The 15,270-nt window shown below is 36.0% G+C and overlaps 2 protein-coding genes and 1 pseudogene across 4 annotated transcripts; 2 read left to right on the forward strand and 1 right to left on the reverse strand.

Annotated features, from left to right (window-relative positions):
* The first annotated feature begins 2,273 nt into the window (after positions 1-2,273).
* On the forward strand, positions 2,274-4,870 carry LOC113359926 (annotated as a pseudogene).
* Positions 4,871-4,963: 93 nt separating this feature from the next.
* Positions 4,964-11,641, reverse strand: LOC113357261 (uncharacterized aarF domain-containing protein kinase At1g71810, chloroplastic-like). 3 transcript variants are annotated; one of them, XM_026600617.1, is made up of 21 exons: positions 11,152-11,641; positions 11,007-11,051; positions 10,871-10,909; positions 10,220-10,390; positions 9,959-10,111; positions 9,775-9,810; positions 9,556-9,599; positions 9,030-9,120; positions 8,888-8,929; positions 8,689-8,797; positions 7,937-8,051; positions 7,793-7,842; positions 7,545-7,623; positions 7,285-7,335; positions 6,977-7,118; positions 6,826-6,870; positions 6,489-6,593; positions 6,313-6,354; positions 5,786-5,968; positions 5,557-5,676; positions 4,964-5,371 (listed from the first exon to the last, which is right to left on the reverse strand). In XM_026600617.1, the coding sequence occupies exons 1-21, from the start codon at positions 11,563-11,565 to the stop codon at positions 5,267-5,269; spliced, it is 2,181 nt and encodes a 726-aa protein (XP_026456402.1). In that variant the 5' UTR covers positions 11,566-11,641; the 3' UTR covers positions 4,964-5,266. The 3 variants fall into 3 exon arrangements, 2 of the variants coding, with proteins under 2 accessions (XP_026456402.1, XP_026456403.1); XM_026600618.1 differs by having other exon boundaries at positions 11,007-11,065; positions 11,152-11,255; XR_003363544.1 differs by lacking the exons at positions 4,964-5,371; positions 5,557-5,676 and having other exon boundaries at positions 5,827-5,968; positions 6,064-6,354.
* Positions 11,642-12,229: 588 nt separating this feature from the next.
* LOC113359927 lies at positions 12,230-13,861 on the forward strand. The gene has a single exon (XM_026603488.1). It carries the CDS (start codon positions 12,230-12,232, stop codon positions 13,859-13,861), a length of 1,632 nt encoding a protein of 543 aa, XP_026459273.1.
* Positions 13,862-15,270: the final 1,409 nt, after the last annotated feature.

A 15,270-nucleotide genomic window follows, 5' to 3' on the forward strand; every position in this document is an offset into this window, starting at 1 on the left:
ATCGGTCCATTTTTATGTTTTCTTTTAATTATGGACCTCTGATTACTGGGCTTTAATGGGTGGACCTGCCACTAACTAGTATCACCAAACTAGTACCTATAGGTAATTCCTACTTTCTTTAATAAACCGACTGGGATTCCAAAATAAGTCGACTGGGGTTCTACGATAAATTGTGGGTTTCTTTAATAAACCAACAGGGTTTCTTTAATAAAGTGACCGGGCTTCCAAAATAAGTTTATTGGGCTTCTATAATATGCCATGAGTCTCAACTATAAATCATGTGGGTTTCAAACCAACTGGGTCTTTTTAATAAACCAATTGAGCTCCCAAAATAAGCTGACTGGGCTTCTATAATATGACATGAGTTTCTACTATGCACCATGTGGATTTCCATAATAAACCAGCTGGATTTTTGTAATAAACCGAATGGATAGCCCGTGTGGTATACACGTACACCATTTTAATGGGTGCAAACACTTTCGAGAATCAGCTTTCCGCAAATAGGTTTCTTTGATTCAAAATGGTAAGGTTGCAGTCATCATTTGCGAGATAAATCGATGCTGATTGGGGGTATACGGATGTCAGCAGATTTGATGGTGTAGGAAGATGAGTGGTTGGGGTAAAGGGATAAAAGTGTACCATTAGTACTACTATATGGGTATATACGGGGACACTCGTAAGAAAATACTGTCCACATGTCACTCTCCTATTTGAAAATACCGGCACAGAGGATCCAAGGCCGGGAAGAAAACACCGAAAATGGAAGAATCCATAATCTTTTGACTTATGATCAAAATCGACTTGGGCTCCATTAGAATAGCGTTACCACACATTTCCTAGCCCCATGACCCAACGTGAAGAAACCTATTTTGAGGCATACTAGATTTTTTTGAGGCATACTAGATAATGCCAAAATAAGGTCACTAAATAAAAAACAACATCACCCCTCATCCACCATTTTTGATAATGGCATAACTACCCTTATATAATTAGTGTAAATGACTATGATTAGAATTGATTAATTATGAATTTTAAGGATTGATTAAACATTAAATTATTAGTGGTGAATTAGTAGAAAAATCAAATTTATGTGAGAGAGATGAGATTTTTGAGAGGAAGAAGAAGAAGTGAAGAAAAAAAGCTTGGGTTTTGACTTTTGAGATTTTAGTGATTAGAAGTGACCAAAATGTGTGATTCAAATTAGAGGTAAACTTCTATCGAGGTTTAATTTCCTTTTATAAGTTGAATCTGCCAAAAAATTGAATTTTTAAAACCCAGATTTGCTGACCAGATGAACTTCACTCAGAAAATGAATCATCCACTAGGTTCGGCTTGAAAAATTGAGGTTCGGCTGGAAAATTGAGGTTCGGCTGGAAATATTGTAAAGTCGCACTAGCCGAACATAGTGTTTCTCTAAATCACACACTAAGTTCGGCTCAAAATTGATACTGCAAGATCAGCCGAACTGATCTTCTGAAAACCCTAATTTCATCTTTGAAATCATATTCTACCGATCAAACAAAATAAAATCAATCAGAAACAAGATGGGTTTGTTATGCATACATTCTAAAATACATCAAAGAGCAATTGAGATTTGGATTTCGCATTCCAACATCGCTCACTTCGATTCGTGTTTCCTTTGTTTGATTAATTTCTTTATTGAATTGGAGTCCTAGATGTTTAAGTTTAAAGTTTATTTTGATTTTTAATTTTTGGTTTTTGAGGATAAGGAACTATGACAAATTGAAATTATTTAGGGATATATAGGTAATTACACTGCCTTTAAACACCCCTTATAAACCCACCTTATATAATATAATGGATGAATATGCCTCGAAAAAAAAAATGAGTATGCTTCAAAAATAGGTTTCAACGTGAAGCGTCAGCAAGCAATCTTAATAGATACCCATCAACTGTTTAATATTAGTTTATTATTATCTAACTTTTCCTCGAATTAATTAACCAAAATCACTCCTCTACTTATCTGCAAATATATATTGTACTGTATTTAATGATGAAGCAGGTAGCAGACTCTTAATATCAAATGTCGTCCCTTTTATTTAATCTTCTTTCACCTCCCTTCTATATCTATAAATACGGAATAACTGTTAGGAGTAAAGATGAGAAAGAGTAAGGCTAATGTTTTCATGTTAGACTTCTGTTACACTGATGTAACATACTTCGGTTATATTTGATAGAGTATATCCATTCTTCTTGGCCTCCTCCTAAACTTCATCTTTGAATATTTCAACTTCTCACCCGCAATATTATCGATGGCGACCATATTAATCAGCGATGCCATCTTGAAACCTTATTCATCATCATCATCATCGCCATCATCAAGTGTTGATGAACAATCTGTCAATGTCTCTTCTTATGGATCAGTAATTCCACTCACAATCTTTGATATAGTTACTCATAATTGTCATATTGGTATTCTTTTTGTATTTAAACCACCAATACCATCCAACCAAGTTCTGAAAGATGCACTCTCGAAAGTTCTTGTTCACTACCCACACTTGGCTGGAAGGTTTACAACTGATAGTATGGGTCGAACATGTATAACTCTTAACAACGCTGGCGTTAGCATGACCGAAACTTACACCCCTACCACACTAGCCGCACAAGTCCCGTTTGATACATCAAAAGACAATAGTCATCTTCTTCCATCTGTTAAAGGAGTTGGTGAAGAGTTGTGTCAAATTCAACTCAATCGCTATGCATGCGATGGCCTAGTTTTGGGCATCACTTTTCATCATCGTGTTGCTGATGGTCAGTCCATCATGAGCTCTTTCTTGGTTTCATGGTCTAGAATGGTACGTGGTCTCGACATTGAATTATTTCCTTGTCATGATCGACTTTATGTTTCTCGACCAAGAATCCCACCTAAAGTTGACGAGTTCAGAAAGACTATTGTTAATAATCTTGACACTACTACGTACCCAGTCTCTTTGTCCTCAGTTGAAACTGTGATCATCAATTACTCTGCTGAATTCATCAACAGGCTTAAAGTTACGGTCTCTAATATCGCACATCAAAGTTGCAGCACTTTTGAGTGTTTGCTTTCTCACGTATGGAAAAAAGTAACTCAAGTGAGAGGACTTGACCCAGAAGAGGCAAGTCAAGTGAGAATATCAGTAAATGGAAGACCGAGAATATCTGAGCCAGCAGTAAACATGGAATATTTCGGTAATTTAGTACTTTGGGCTTATCCAAGATTGAAGGTGAGGGAACTGTTGAATGAGAGCTATGCAGATATTGCCAGAGTGATCCATCACGAAGTGAATCGCGTCAATAATAGGTATTTTAAATCATTTATCGATTTTGGAGCGACAATAGATCAAGAGGGTGGAAATGGTAATGAAACTGACGAGCTGCAACAGACTACACCAGAATTTGGAAGCACTCTATGTCCAGATTTGGAAGTAGACGGTTGAGGTTTCGTTTTCATGATATTGAATTTGTAAGAATTACTGGCTAGTCCAGTTCTAGCAGACCCAGTTAATGGCTAGTCCATTCATGGAAAAAATTTACTCTCTAGTCCAAAAATTTCGTGGAGACTATAAAATGTATTTTATAAATTCTTAAAACACCCTTTCAGGTCTAATTAGTATCAACACATGTAAATGTTACTAGTAGTATGTTACTACATACTAGTAGTGTCAATACGGTGATACTACATATTAATATGTATTGTACTAGTAGTAACAAAAATATCTTATTATTATTAGTAAATTATGTAACTAATTTATTATACTAAACTAGTATACTACTATAGTATAGTATACTAGTAAACTAGTAGTAACTAGTACTAGTGGTAAAATATGTAGTATCAATACATAATAAATTTTTTTGATATGTAGTATCAATACATAACATACTACATATCAATACATAACATACTACATGTCAATATGTAGTATCAATACATAACATATTACTACTAATATACTACATACTACATATGTTATTACTACATACTAGTTACTACTAGTATATTACATACTACATATGTTATTACTACATACTACATACTAGTTACTACTAATTACTACTAGTATACTACATACTACATATGCATACTAGTTACTACTAATTACTACTAATATACTACATACTACTGTACTAGTTACTACTAATTACTACTAGTATACTACATAACATACTACATATCAATATGTAGTATCAATACATAACATATTACTACTAATATACTAGTTACTACTAGTATACTACATACTACATATGTTACTACTACATACTACATACTAGTTACTACTAGTATATTACATACTACATATGTTATTACTACATACTAGTTACTACTAATTACTACTAGTATATACTAGTAGTAACTAGTATACTACATATTAACATATGTATTATTATACGTAATGTTATATATTAGGGTTAGTAGAGTAATTTTACTCTTTTCAAAAAAAAATTGATCTAGGAAGTAAATATTTTTTCAAAACGTATTATTATGCGTTTGTAACTCGGTTCGGGTTTTCTGGACTAAACAGTAAAATCCCTCAATTTTGGTGGCGGAAGTCTTTGTAGGGTAATTCCACCGAATAGCCCATTCCAAGGGTTGGTGGTTTTTATTCCTGCAGGCGCTGAAGATGGTGGGGTGGATGTAAAACTCACTCTTTTCACCGAACATGTTCCTCTATTTAAGAAGATTGCTCATTCCATCGATGGCATATTCTGCCCGGACAAGATTGTAATATGAATTATTGTGTTTGCTTCTTCTTTTATTGTTTGTTTATGTTGTGGTAATTATGTATTTCATTCAGTAATGACTATACGAGGTTACTTACAGGAAGTTGCCAGGGAATACAAGAGAAGTGCTCTGTTTTCCCCTGTTTAGTGTGCACGATTTCAAGTTTTCAACACTATCTATTTCACCTGAAATAGAGATAAGTGCTCTGTTTTCCCTTTGCTACAAACGCAAACGGCTAAGTTTTCAGAAATCCATATGTATAAAAATTATAGATCTTCTGCTGATGAGATGCAGAACAATCAACAAAAGCTAGTACACAACTTTACCTCGACTTCCTGGCTTCTGAACCTAGTTTTCAACAATTAGGACCGAATAGAGATATGGAAAATTTTGGAGAAAATCCAAGCTCTTTTGATATATCAATAAGTTTTAGGTACTTAAACTCGTTCAAGTTATCAAGTCGTAGAGATACGAAACAGTACCAACTGTATACTTCATTGCACTTGTTGACAGAATGAATATGAGCTCTTCGGCAGAAGCTTTTTAGATGAGGAATCTTTGAATCGTTCTTGCAGTCAAACGGGACGCCAACCTCCCAGCCAAATCAGCTGGTAGAAGGAGCATTCTCTGTTGAGACTCTTGAGGAAGCTGTTCATGAACAATTTATTGTAAGGTTAATTACTAGTTGGAAGAGTGAAGTGTTAAATATTCAACTTCCAAATATATTTCACACGAGCTCATTTATTCTATTGCAAGGAAGCATGAGAAGCTCATTTTAGATTCGACTCCCAGTAAAAGAAACTAATTGTAGTTTATTAGCAACCTCTTCTTACCTCCAAAAGAATAGAAAGGATAGGTAAAAGTTCCTGAGCATATTCTAGTTGATTAAGAACAAGTAATCCCTCCTCACTGGAAGTTCTCTGATTCATGTAAGTGCTGGCATCTTCCGCTCCCTGTTGGGGAAAAAAAAGGCATTTAACAAAAATGGTATTTAACCTTTTGTTTCAGAGTTGGAAACGCTCAAGCAACAGTTCAGAGATAAATGAAAAAAGTTTATCTTACCATGCTTTGGTTCTGATTCTTTTGAAATCTGGATAACAACTGCACGAGTTGACGCAAGTTTCTCAAGTCGATAATATCTTCGTTGCTCAATGAGATTGATAAAAATGGAGAGGCAAATGGCAGCCTTGACGCAGCAGCAGATGTAACAGACTGCAAGGCTGCTAACCCAAGTGAATCCAGACCCTGTTTTTATTTGAAACCAAACAAATACAGTCAATAAAAAACCTAAGAAGAAAAACAACAGATTTCAGTTTAGCCAGAAAAGTTGTTACATTGACCTAAGGTCTTATATATGCAAATTTGGTAAGCTGACTTGTAGAAATATTATGCGCCCTTGTGCAAACCACTGTGACAGCCAGGCTCTGGTATAAATTGTCATATGAGTCAGACAATGAGCCGACCCTGTTTAAGGGTTTGTCTCAACTTTACCCTTGTGTGCTCATGTTATGGTGACCGTGTCCGCAGTCCACCAGTGAGATTCTCAGATTTTCTATACAACCTTATTCTAGAGAATCACTGGTCTATACCTTTGCCAGCTCCTGAAGAAGTGTTTCCCTCACAAATTCGCCCTGTGGTAGTTATCAAACAGAAAATGTATTATATAATGTAATTTGGTGAATATAGTTTGCCAATCAAACTACAAACTCAGTGTAGTTTTTTTTTTCATCGACAAAGAAAATAAATTAGTACAAGTTGTTAGTACCTTTTCAGTCAGTGTAAAGGAAAGGACCTGCTTAATCACCACCCTGGAATCAGTGTCCTCTCCTCCTCCTCCAGTCAAAGCATTCTCTGTTTTTGCGCGAAGAGACTGCCATTACAGAAAACGAAGATAAATAAATGTACGAGCGGATTAGGCTTCCAACCCTAAGTGAACCTTCTTGCATAAACTAGGAGTAGTAGTTGCTATTCTTTTAGCCTCATAAGAAATAATCCAGAAACTGTATCCGTGTGATTTTCCATGTTTGATGTTTGTGAACAAGAGGCACATCAAAGGAGAAACCCGAAATAAGCAAGAAATGGAAGATAACAGGAAACCTCACCTCAGTTAATAGAGACTCTAATCGATCAATCCGGAACACGCCATCCTGGTAAAAAAAACACATTAAAACGTGATGTGAGGCGAACTAAAAAAGTATATCATGGACTGTTGATTGGGATAGACTGCAAAATATTAGACATAAATAGATTTACCTCATAAAGAAGAGCTTGCAAAGAGGACCTGAGTTGCGGTGAGCTGTCGGTTAGGACTTTTCTTGCAATCCATGGATATGAACTACTCAAGACTTTGTAATTTGGATTGAAACTTACTGCGATACCCTCTAACACCGCAAGGCTGAGATACCATAGATAAATGCTAAGGTAAGACTTGGCTGAGAAAAGTTAAAGCATTAACAACTGAGTTAAGAAATAACAGTAGGCAAACTGTTCTTAAGGACACCTAAAAAGCTAGAGCAATTCATGAAACATGGTATTTCTTTTCCTCAATATAAAACTACTACCTTCGAATGACAAGAGAAAAATATGAAGGTATCTGAAATTTAAACTTGTACCTGAAAAAAAAAGAGTTGAAAACATAATCAAAACAAACCGATACAAGTGCAGGAAGGAGATAAACTTGGATGAGATATATGAAAAATAATATAATTGGAAAAGAGTACGTATTGATAGTGCTAGAGTATCAAACTAAAGAACATAAGGATGCCTCCACCAAATTTAAATCATTAAATCACAATCAAGTCTCAGCAGAAAAAACACATACATAGTGCGTCCCAGATTTCCTGAAAGATCTCCAAAACTTATATTGCGGACGCCTCTGTTGACTGCATTCTCGAAGACCCCTACAAGGAGAAATAAGCAGAAACAATTATATAACAAGAACGATAAGAAAAACAAAAGAAAAGGCCCTCCGAAATTATAACATTGGCAGCTTTGAAAACCTTATGTAGTTGAATTACATGATAGTAATGGGCACTGTGCAAGACCTAAGGAAATCTGGTGAATGAGAACCTGTTAAAGCTTTTGTGACCTCATCCTTCTGTGCAGTTGCAGGAAGAAGTCTGCAAAAGATGATGGTGCACCATTAATATTACTGGGTTCATTTTTGAATGAATTCGTGACGTAAGTCACTCAGGGAGTTTAGTGATTCCATACCCAAGAGTGACGAAGTCCTTACCCAACGCATTGAAATCACGGTTGACCAGATGGAGACAGGCCTCAATAAACCCATCTCGTAATTCTTGTCTAAATTCACCCATCATACCAAAATCTGTTGAAGGATTGAGGAATCAATTAGTTAATATTTTCGCGTTAGAGTCAAAACTGGAACTATCAGTTTCCAATATGGTAAAATCTTCATTGTAACATCATAAAATATAAAATGCACATTACAAATAAAATGAATTAGAAATAAGAAACATGAACAGAATTTAGAAATTAGATCCACAAAAAGATAACGTGGACTCCACCAGAGTTCACTAATAGAAGAAGAGCTTCTAGGATATTTTCACTTGGAATACATATGCTAGTTTATCCACAAGGGGGCAGGTGAAAAAATTGTTCAGCAGGTGTTTCAGAGACAGATCTGATTCCACAAGAACGTATCACCCATACAACTTCGAACGGGATGAGTCCCAAGCAGGGAAAACTCTCTGCATGGTTTTTCGGGAGATTTAGCAGAAAGACCATCTGGCACCCGAAAGTAGATATGATATGGGTGGGTGGGTGATTGTTCTGCAAGAAATGAAGCTAGTACTTATCAATTGCAAGGTTCAGCCCTAGACCCTACTTAAGAGACTTTGATCTTCAACAACAGCAACAGAGGCGCATATGTTATTTTCGAAGAATATTTCTTATCACTTTTAGTTTTCCAAAACTAGATTTTGTGCATCATTAGGAAAGCATACCCAAATAAGCCAGCTTTCCATCATATGTTCGTAGAAGGTTTCCAGGGTGAGGATCTGCATGATAGAACCCATATTCTAGAAGTTGAGAAAGTGAGCAATAAACTCCTACCTGTGAAGCACAAAAACAAGGAAAAGGACAGTTAGTTGTAGGTTTTTCTCGTAAGAAAGATGTAAAGAAGATATGTTAAAGTTAATTGACCTCTATCAGGTAAAGATCCTTCACTTCGGACAATCTTCTTCCCTACATACAAAGATAAATAACATGAGCAAAAAATGGTGTCTGGATTTTTTTAAGTACAATGCAGAATCAGACAGTAAGAAGATAGAAGCCCAAAAAGTACCTCAACCCATTCCATAACAAGGACACGGCGACTAGTTTGCTCCACGTACATATTTGGTACAAAAACATCTTTTAGGCTCCCATATAGCTGTCTAGTGCAAGAAACGGAAAGAAAATAGTTTAGTCTTACGGTAGATATTCTGATTCAACAATATATGACAAGCAAGATAAAATGTAGACGGTTGAAAACTTAACTAGGTATAACTTGTCAAAAAGGATGATCCAGATAGAGTGAGAAAAACAAAAGGTACCCTCAGAGAAGAAAAGATGGGAGAGTTCAAAAAAATAAAAAAGATTGATTGTGCAAAGGAGCAGCATGAGTTCACAAGATTAAAGTCATGGGATTATATGAATAACTATTCACTTGGAAAATATTCCCAAGGAGATATGACTCTGGAAATGTCTAGTCATGTGTGAAAGACTAACAATGGTATCAATACTATAGTCACAAGATGCAAAAGGCAACTCCGAACAAAAGAGACACTCTTAGTGCTCTTAAGCCAGATGCAACCTTGACATAGTCCTACCTAAACTTTACTCCATTCTTTGCTTCTTCCCTGTAATCCAGCTCCTGCATTCAATGTAATTACCTGTATTCAATGTGAAGTTCTGAGAATATGCCTCTCAAGGGAAGAATGAAAAAGTAACAGAAATTTATGCACTTTGAAACCAGAATGCAGTTGAAGAAAAAGGGGACGTGTAACTTTGATCAAATTGAAATTAAAGGAGGTGATGTATTCAAATACCCGAAAAAGACTTGATGCCCATTCATCTACTAAGGCCTGCAAGTCAAGAGATAAATCATTTCAGGTTTATTGGATACTAGAAAGCATGATGTACACTGAATAGTTACTTTGTGAGGCTTTCTAAAGTTAAGAGGGTTGAAATACATGCGTTGCTTTTACATCATTGAGTACATTGCATTATTACCGGAAGATCAGTGTTGAACTTGCCAACTGTTCTAACCAATCCTGCGAGAAAACGCAAGATGAATATATCCAACGTAATGGCTGCTTGAACTCCAGGCCTCTGCACTTTAACAGCAACAACTTGTCCGCTCTGGCGAAGCTTAGCCTTGTAAACCTAAATGTTGAACATACTGATAATTATGTTTCAGTTTTCAAGGACAACTTCTCCAGATATAATTCATCATTTTCGGACTCAACAGTTGGACAAGAAACCGACACATACCTGCCCTAGAGATGCTGCAGCTATAGTCTCTGGAGATATAGCTGAGAATAGCCTTTCTATGGGTAAACCAAGCTCCTTTTCCATTGTACCAAAAGCTACTTCAGATGAAAATGGTGTTATTCGATCTTGTAGCAGTGAAAGCTCGTCAAGATATGCAGGTGGTATGACATCCTACATAAAGAAATTGCAAGGTTACGCAGAGAAAACCTTGTAATACATGTTCGACTATGAAGCCCATTTACCATTATGTATGCACAAAATCTCATGTCATTCAGGCATTGCAGTGCTCAACAGAGAACTAGAGGAACTAGTAAATTGTTTTATTACTATTGGAATTCCGAATTCATACTCAATTCTCAAGATGCCTAACACACAAAATTACACTCGCATTGTATCATCTCAAACATAGTTTTAATCTATGGTTGAAAAACTGAACACACTCAACACACCCAAAGCAATACATAGGTAAGTTTAATACAAAAGCTAACCAACTGCATTTCCATAAAACCAAAACATAACTAAACCTTTACATATAAACACCTAATCATAATAAGAACCATGAAGATCCTACACCTTCAATCAATAGCGTACATTACAAGGAGAAATCACGTTCCAACTTATCATAAATATACATTAAGCATGTAAACTTACAGCTCTAGATGAGACAGCTTGAGCAATTTTCACAAACGCCTGCAAGAACAATACACATTACCCATTTTATCAACCATTTCAACTCATCGCGAAATCAAAAACAAATGCATTGATGGAAGTATTAGGAAACACTTACAGGACCAAGTTCAACTAGTATCTTTCGGAGTTCAGCGGCTCTAACCTGCATAACACCCCCTTTTGCCAAGTCATTACCTTCATTGAAACCCTAACACCTTCCAGTACTAAAACATGAAAACCCTAAGATAAAGTTTTGTTCTCACCTTAAACATTGAATCCGACCGTTGTGTTACCTTATCTACATACCTAAGTATGAACCATCGCCCCAAAGTATTACCAACCTGTAAAAGCCTACGAAGAAGTAATAATGGTTTCTTTCTGTAAATTGAACTGATCTTCGATGGATTATACTCTAATATAATCTCTGCTTCAGAATTATCATTGTTTTCATCAAATATGTAACCAGAATACTTTGTAAATGTATCTACATCTTGACTCACAGCTGAAATTGGTGGGTTTTTAGAAGATCGGAATCTATAAATGGATGGAATTCGTCGAGAAATGAAAAAGGAATGGTTAGATTGAAGTAAAATTAGCTGAGGAGTGGATTTTGGGGATGGAATGGATTTGAAATTGGCGGGAAATTTGGAAGAAGATAGCGGGAGAATGATCGACATTTTTGTTCTTCTGGTACTGGAGTTGGGAAGGAAACAGGGAATTATGGATGAACCGTTGTTAAAAGGCAAAAACGAAATTAGGAGATGAAACTGAATAATAACCACCAAATTTTAAAAATAAATAAATAAATACTGTTTTGAAGGAATTAGTAATTTTTATGCCAATTTTTCTTATTCATACAGCCTCATTTAAATTGAGGTCGGCGAGAGGTGGGTCGTAACCAAACCACCAGTGCCACATATTGTTGTGTGTTGGATCTCTTTGTTAAGATTGGGCAACTAATTTGATAAGAAATCCCCAATTACTTAAATTTTTTAATTAAAATTAGGGTTAGGGTTAAATTTCTAAATTCTCTTATTTTAGGCATTAGTTTATTTTTGGAAATTGTTCTGTTTTAAGAATTTTATTTTAGATTCCTACTTATAGAAATAGCTTCCTTTCTAGGTTACCTTTCCTTAATTTTATAGTTCAGTGGCCTATATAAGAAGGTCTAGTGTTATTAGTTTGATTATCTATGAGAATTATAAGTTTGTTCTAAGTTTCTGTGTTCTTTTAAAGTCTACTCTGCTGGCCGTGGGTAAGAACTATCAAGTTCTTATCAATTGGTATCAGAGCAGGCGTATCCTGTTTATGACCAAAATTCGAAAACAAAAACAAGTAATTATGGAGAAGCAATTAGGTGAGCTAACGGAGAAGATGGCTGAGATGACATCAAATCAAGCTTTGTTAATTGAGAGGATCGGCCAGCTTGTGGAAAGCAAAGCAGTTGGGAATAATGAGGGACAAAACCAATCAAAAAGAGGAGGTGAGCGATTATATTTTTCTAAGTTTGATGGATCTGATGTAGAAGGTTGGCTCTTTAAGGCTGCACAATATTTTGAATATTATGAAACACCTGCGAATCAGAAAATCAAGCTGGCAACATGTAATTTAGATGGTAAAGCTTTACAATGGTATAGGTGGTTGAAGAGAACTAAACCTGTAGTTACTTGGGGAGAATTTGAGAAAGCCATTATTAGCCGTTTCGGTATTACTTCATCTGAAGATGCAGGAGCAAAACTCGCTAAAATTAAGCAGTCAGGTTCATATGTAGAATATTGTGAAGAATTTGAACGATTATCAAATTTGGTGGATAATTTACCTGAAGAATTTTTAGTGAGCTGTTTTCTAAGTGGATTAAAAGACGAGGTAACACTAGAAACTCAATCCCACACTCTTATTAATTTACATGATGCAATGGCAATTGGAAGGTTACAAGATGAGAAGGTAACACTGCGAAAACAATCATATATAATAGCACCAAAGACACCTAGTGTTGTTAATACTAGTAGACCTTTTAATTCTAGAGCACCTATATCATCTTCAAAACCCATGACAGAAACTCCAGTTGTTAGAAGATTAACTCAGGCTGAAGCTGAAGAAAGAAGAAAGCAACAACTATGTTATAAATGTGATGAAAAGTGGCACCGAGGTCATCGATGTAAAACTCAGACATTGTTCTTAATTGATAGATATGACAATCAGGATGAAGATGAAGGTACAGATGAAGTTGTTATAGAAGAAGAATCTGAAAAAGAAACCGTCAAGATTTCTATACATGCACTGGATGGATCATTAGCTCCACAAACCATGCGGGTACAAGGAGAAATTAAGAAGGTTAAAGTTACCATATTTATCGATTCTGGAAGTACCCATAATTTTGTTGATTCTGCGACACCTAAAAGAATGGGAATTAAAATAATTAAAGATGAGACTTTTGAGGTGTTGGTAGCTAATGGTGCTAGAATGACTTGTGAAGGAAGATGCTTGGATCTGGATTATAAGTTAAATAAATATGGGTTCAAAGGAACTTTTCATGTATTGCCACTTGGGGGATGCGATGTGGTTCTGGGAGTCCAATGGTTAGAAACGTTGGGTCCCATAACTTGGGATTTCAAACATTTAACCATGGATTTTAAAAGGGATGGTGAACATATTCGACTAGAAGGAGATAAGAAAAATAAAGTAAAGTTAGCCAACATCAATAGCATCCAGAAACTCTTAAATAAGGGATCAACTGGGTTCTTTTGCAAAATCAACCAATGTTCAGAAGCACAGATTAGTCAAGAAACACCAGGGGAGATACAAGAATTAATTGAAGAGTTTGGTGAGGTGTTCTCGGTACCCACAATGTTGCCACCTGTGAGAAGCCATGATCACCGCATAACGTTACAACCTGGGAGTGCTCCAATCAATGTACGACCTTACAGGTACGCACATTACCAGAAAGGTGAGATTGAAAAGATTGTTAAATAGTTGGTAGACTCAGGATTAATTAGGCCAAGCACGAGTCCTTTCTCTTCTCCTGTTTTGTTAGTTAAGAAAAAAGATGGCACTTGGCGTATGTGTGTTGATTATAGATATTTAAACCAGGCTACTGTCAAGGATAAGTTTCTTATTCCAGTATTTGATGAGTTATTAGATGAACTACATGGAGCTTTATTCTTTTCGAAGCTAGATTTAAGATCGGGTTATCATCAAATTAGGATGTATGAACAAGATATCCATAAAACAGCTTTTCGAACCCATGACGGACACTATGAATTCCTAGTGATGCCGTTTGGATTAACTAATGCTCCATCTACATTTCAACATCTTATGAATGATGTGTTTAGAAATCAATTAAGAAAATATGTCTTGGTTTTCTTTGATGATATTATGATATATAGTCCTACCTGGGAAGCACATTTATTGCACCTTCGTGAAGTATTCCTGATATTAAAAAGCCATCAACTTAAGGTCAAATTAAGTAAATGTTCTTTTGGTACTGAGAGGGTTGAGTATTTGGGTCATATCATCTCAAGAGGAGGAGTGGAAGCTGATCCTAGCAAGATATGGGATATGTTGGACTGGCCGTTACCGAGAACTGTCAAGGCCTTACGAGGATTCCTAGGTTTGACAGGATATTATAGGAAATTTGTACAAGGTTATGCTAGTATTGCAGCACCACTTACAAAATTGCTAAAAAAGACGGTTTTTTGTGGACAGATGAAGCAACAAACGCATTTGTTAAATTGAAAAGTGTAATGACATCCACACCCGTGCTAGCATTACCTGACTTTACAAAGACCTTCATTATTTAAAGTGATGCTTGTGGAGTAGGAATAGGTGCGGTTTTGATGCAAGAAGGTAGGACAATTGCTTTCACAAGTAAGCCACTTGGACCTCGTCATATGGGTTTGTCAACTTATGAGAAAGAGTTGTTAGCAGTAGTTCATGCGGTTACTAAATGGCGACCTTATCTAATTGGGAGAAGATTTCTTATTCGGGCAGACCAACAAAGTTTGAAGTATTTTTTGGATGCTAGAGTTGTAACACCGGCACAACAAAAATGGTTGACAAAATTATTAGGCTATGACTACGCAATTGAGTACAAGAAGGGATCGTCTAACAAGGTGATGCATTTTCTTGAAAATTTGAAAACGGTGAAATTTGTTCCGTAACTTATGTTAGTTGTGCTTGGATGGAAGACCTATTGGCTGAACTAAAAACAGATCCGTAGATCACAGATTTCATCTTTAAAGTGAGTCAGCCTTCGTTCGGCATGAATAACTTTACCGTACGAGATGGTTTAGTTTATTATAAACAACATCAACTAGTGATAAGTCCTACTTCAAGGTGGAAGGCACTACTACTAGCTGAGTTTCATGACTCTCCAATTGCTG

The sequence above is a fragment of the Papaver somniferum genome, chromosome 3 (genome assembly GCF_003573695.1).
Source record: "Papaver somniferum cultivar HN1 chromosome 3, ASM357369v1, whole genome shotgun sequence".
In the NCBI taxonomy this organism is placed as follows: Eukaryota; Viridiplantae; Streptophyta; class Magnoliopsida; order Ranunculales; family Papaveraceae; genus Papaver; species Papaver somniferum.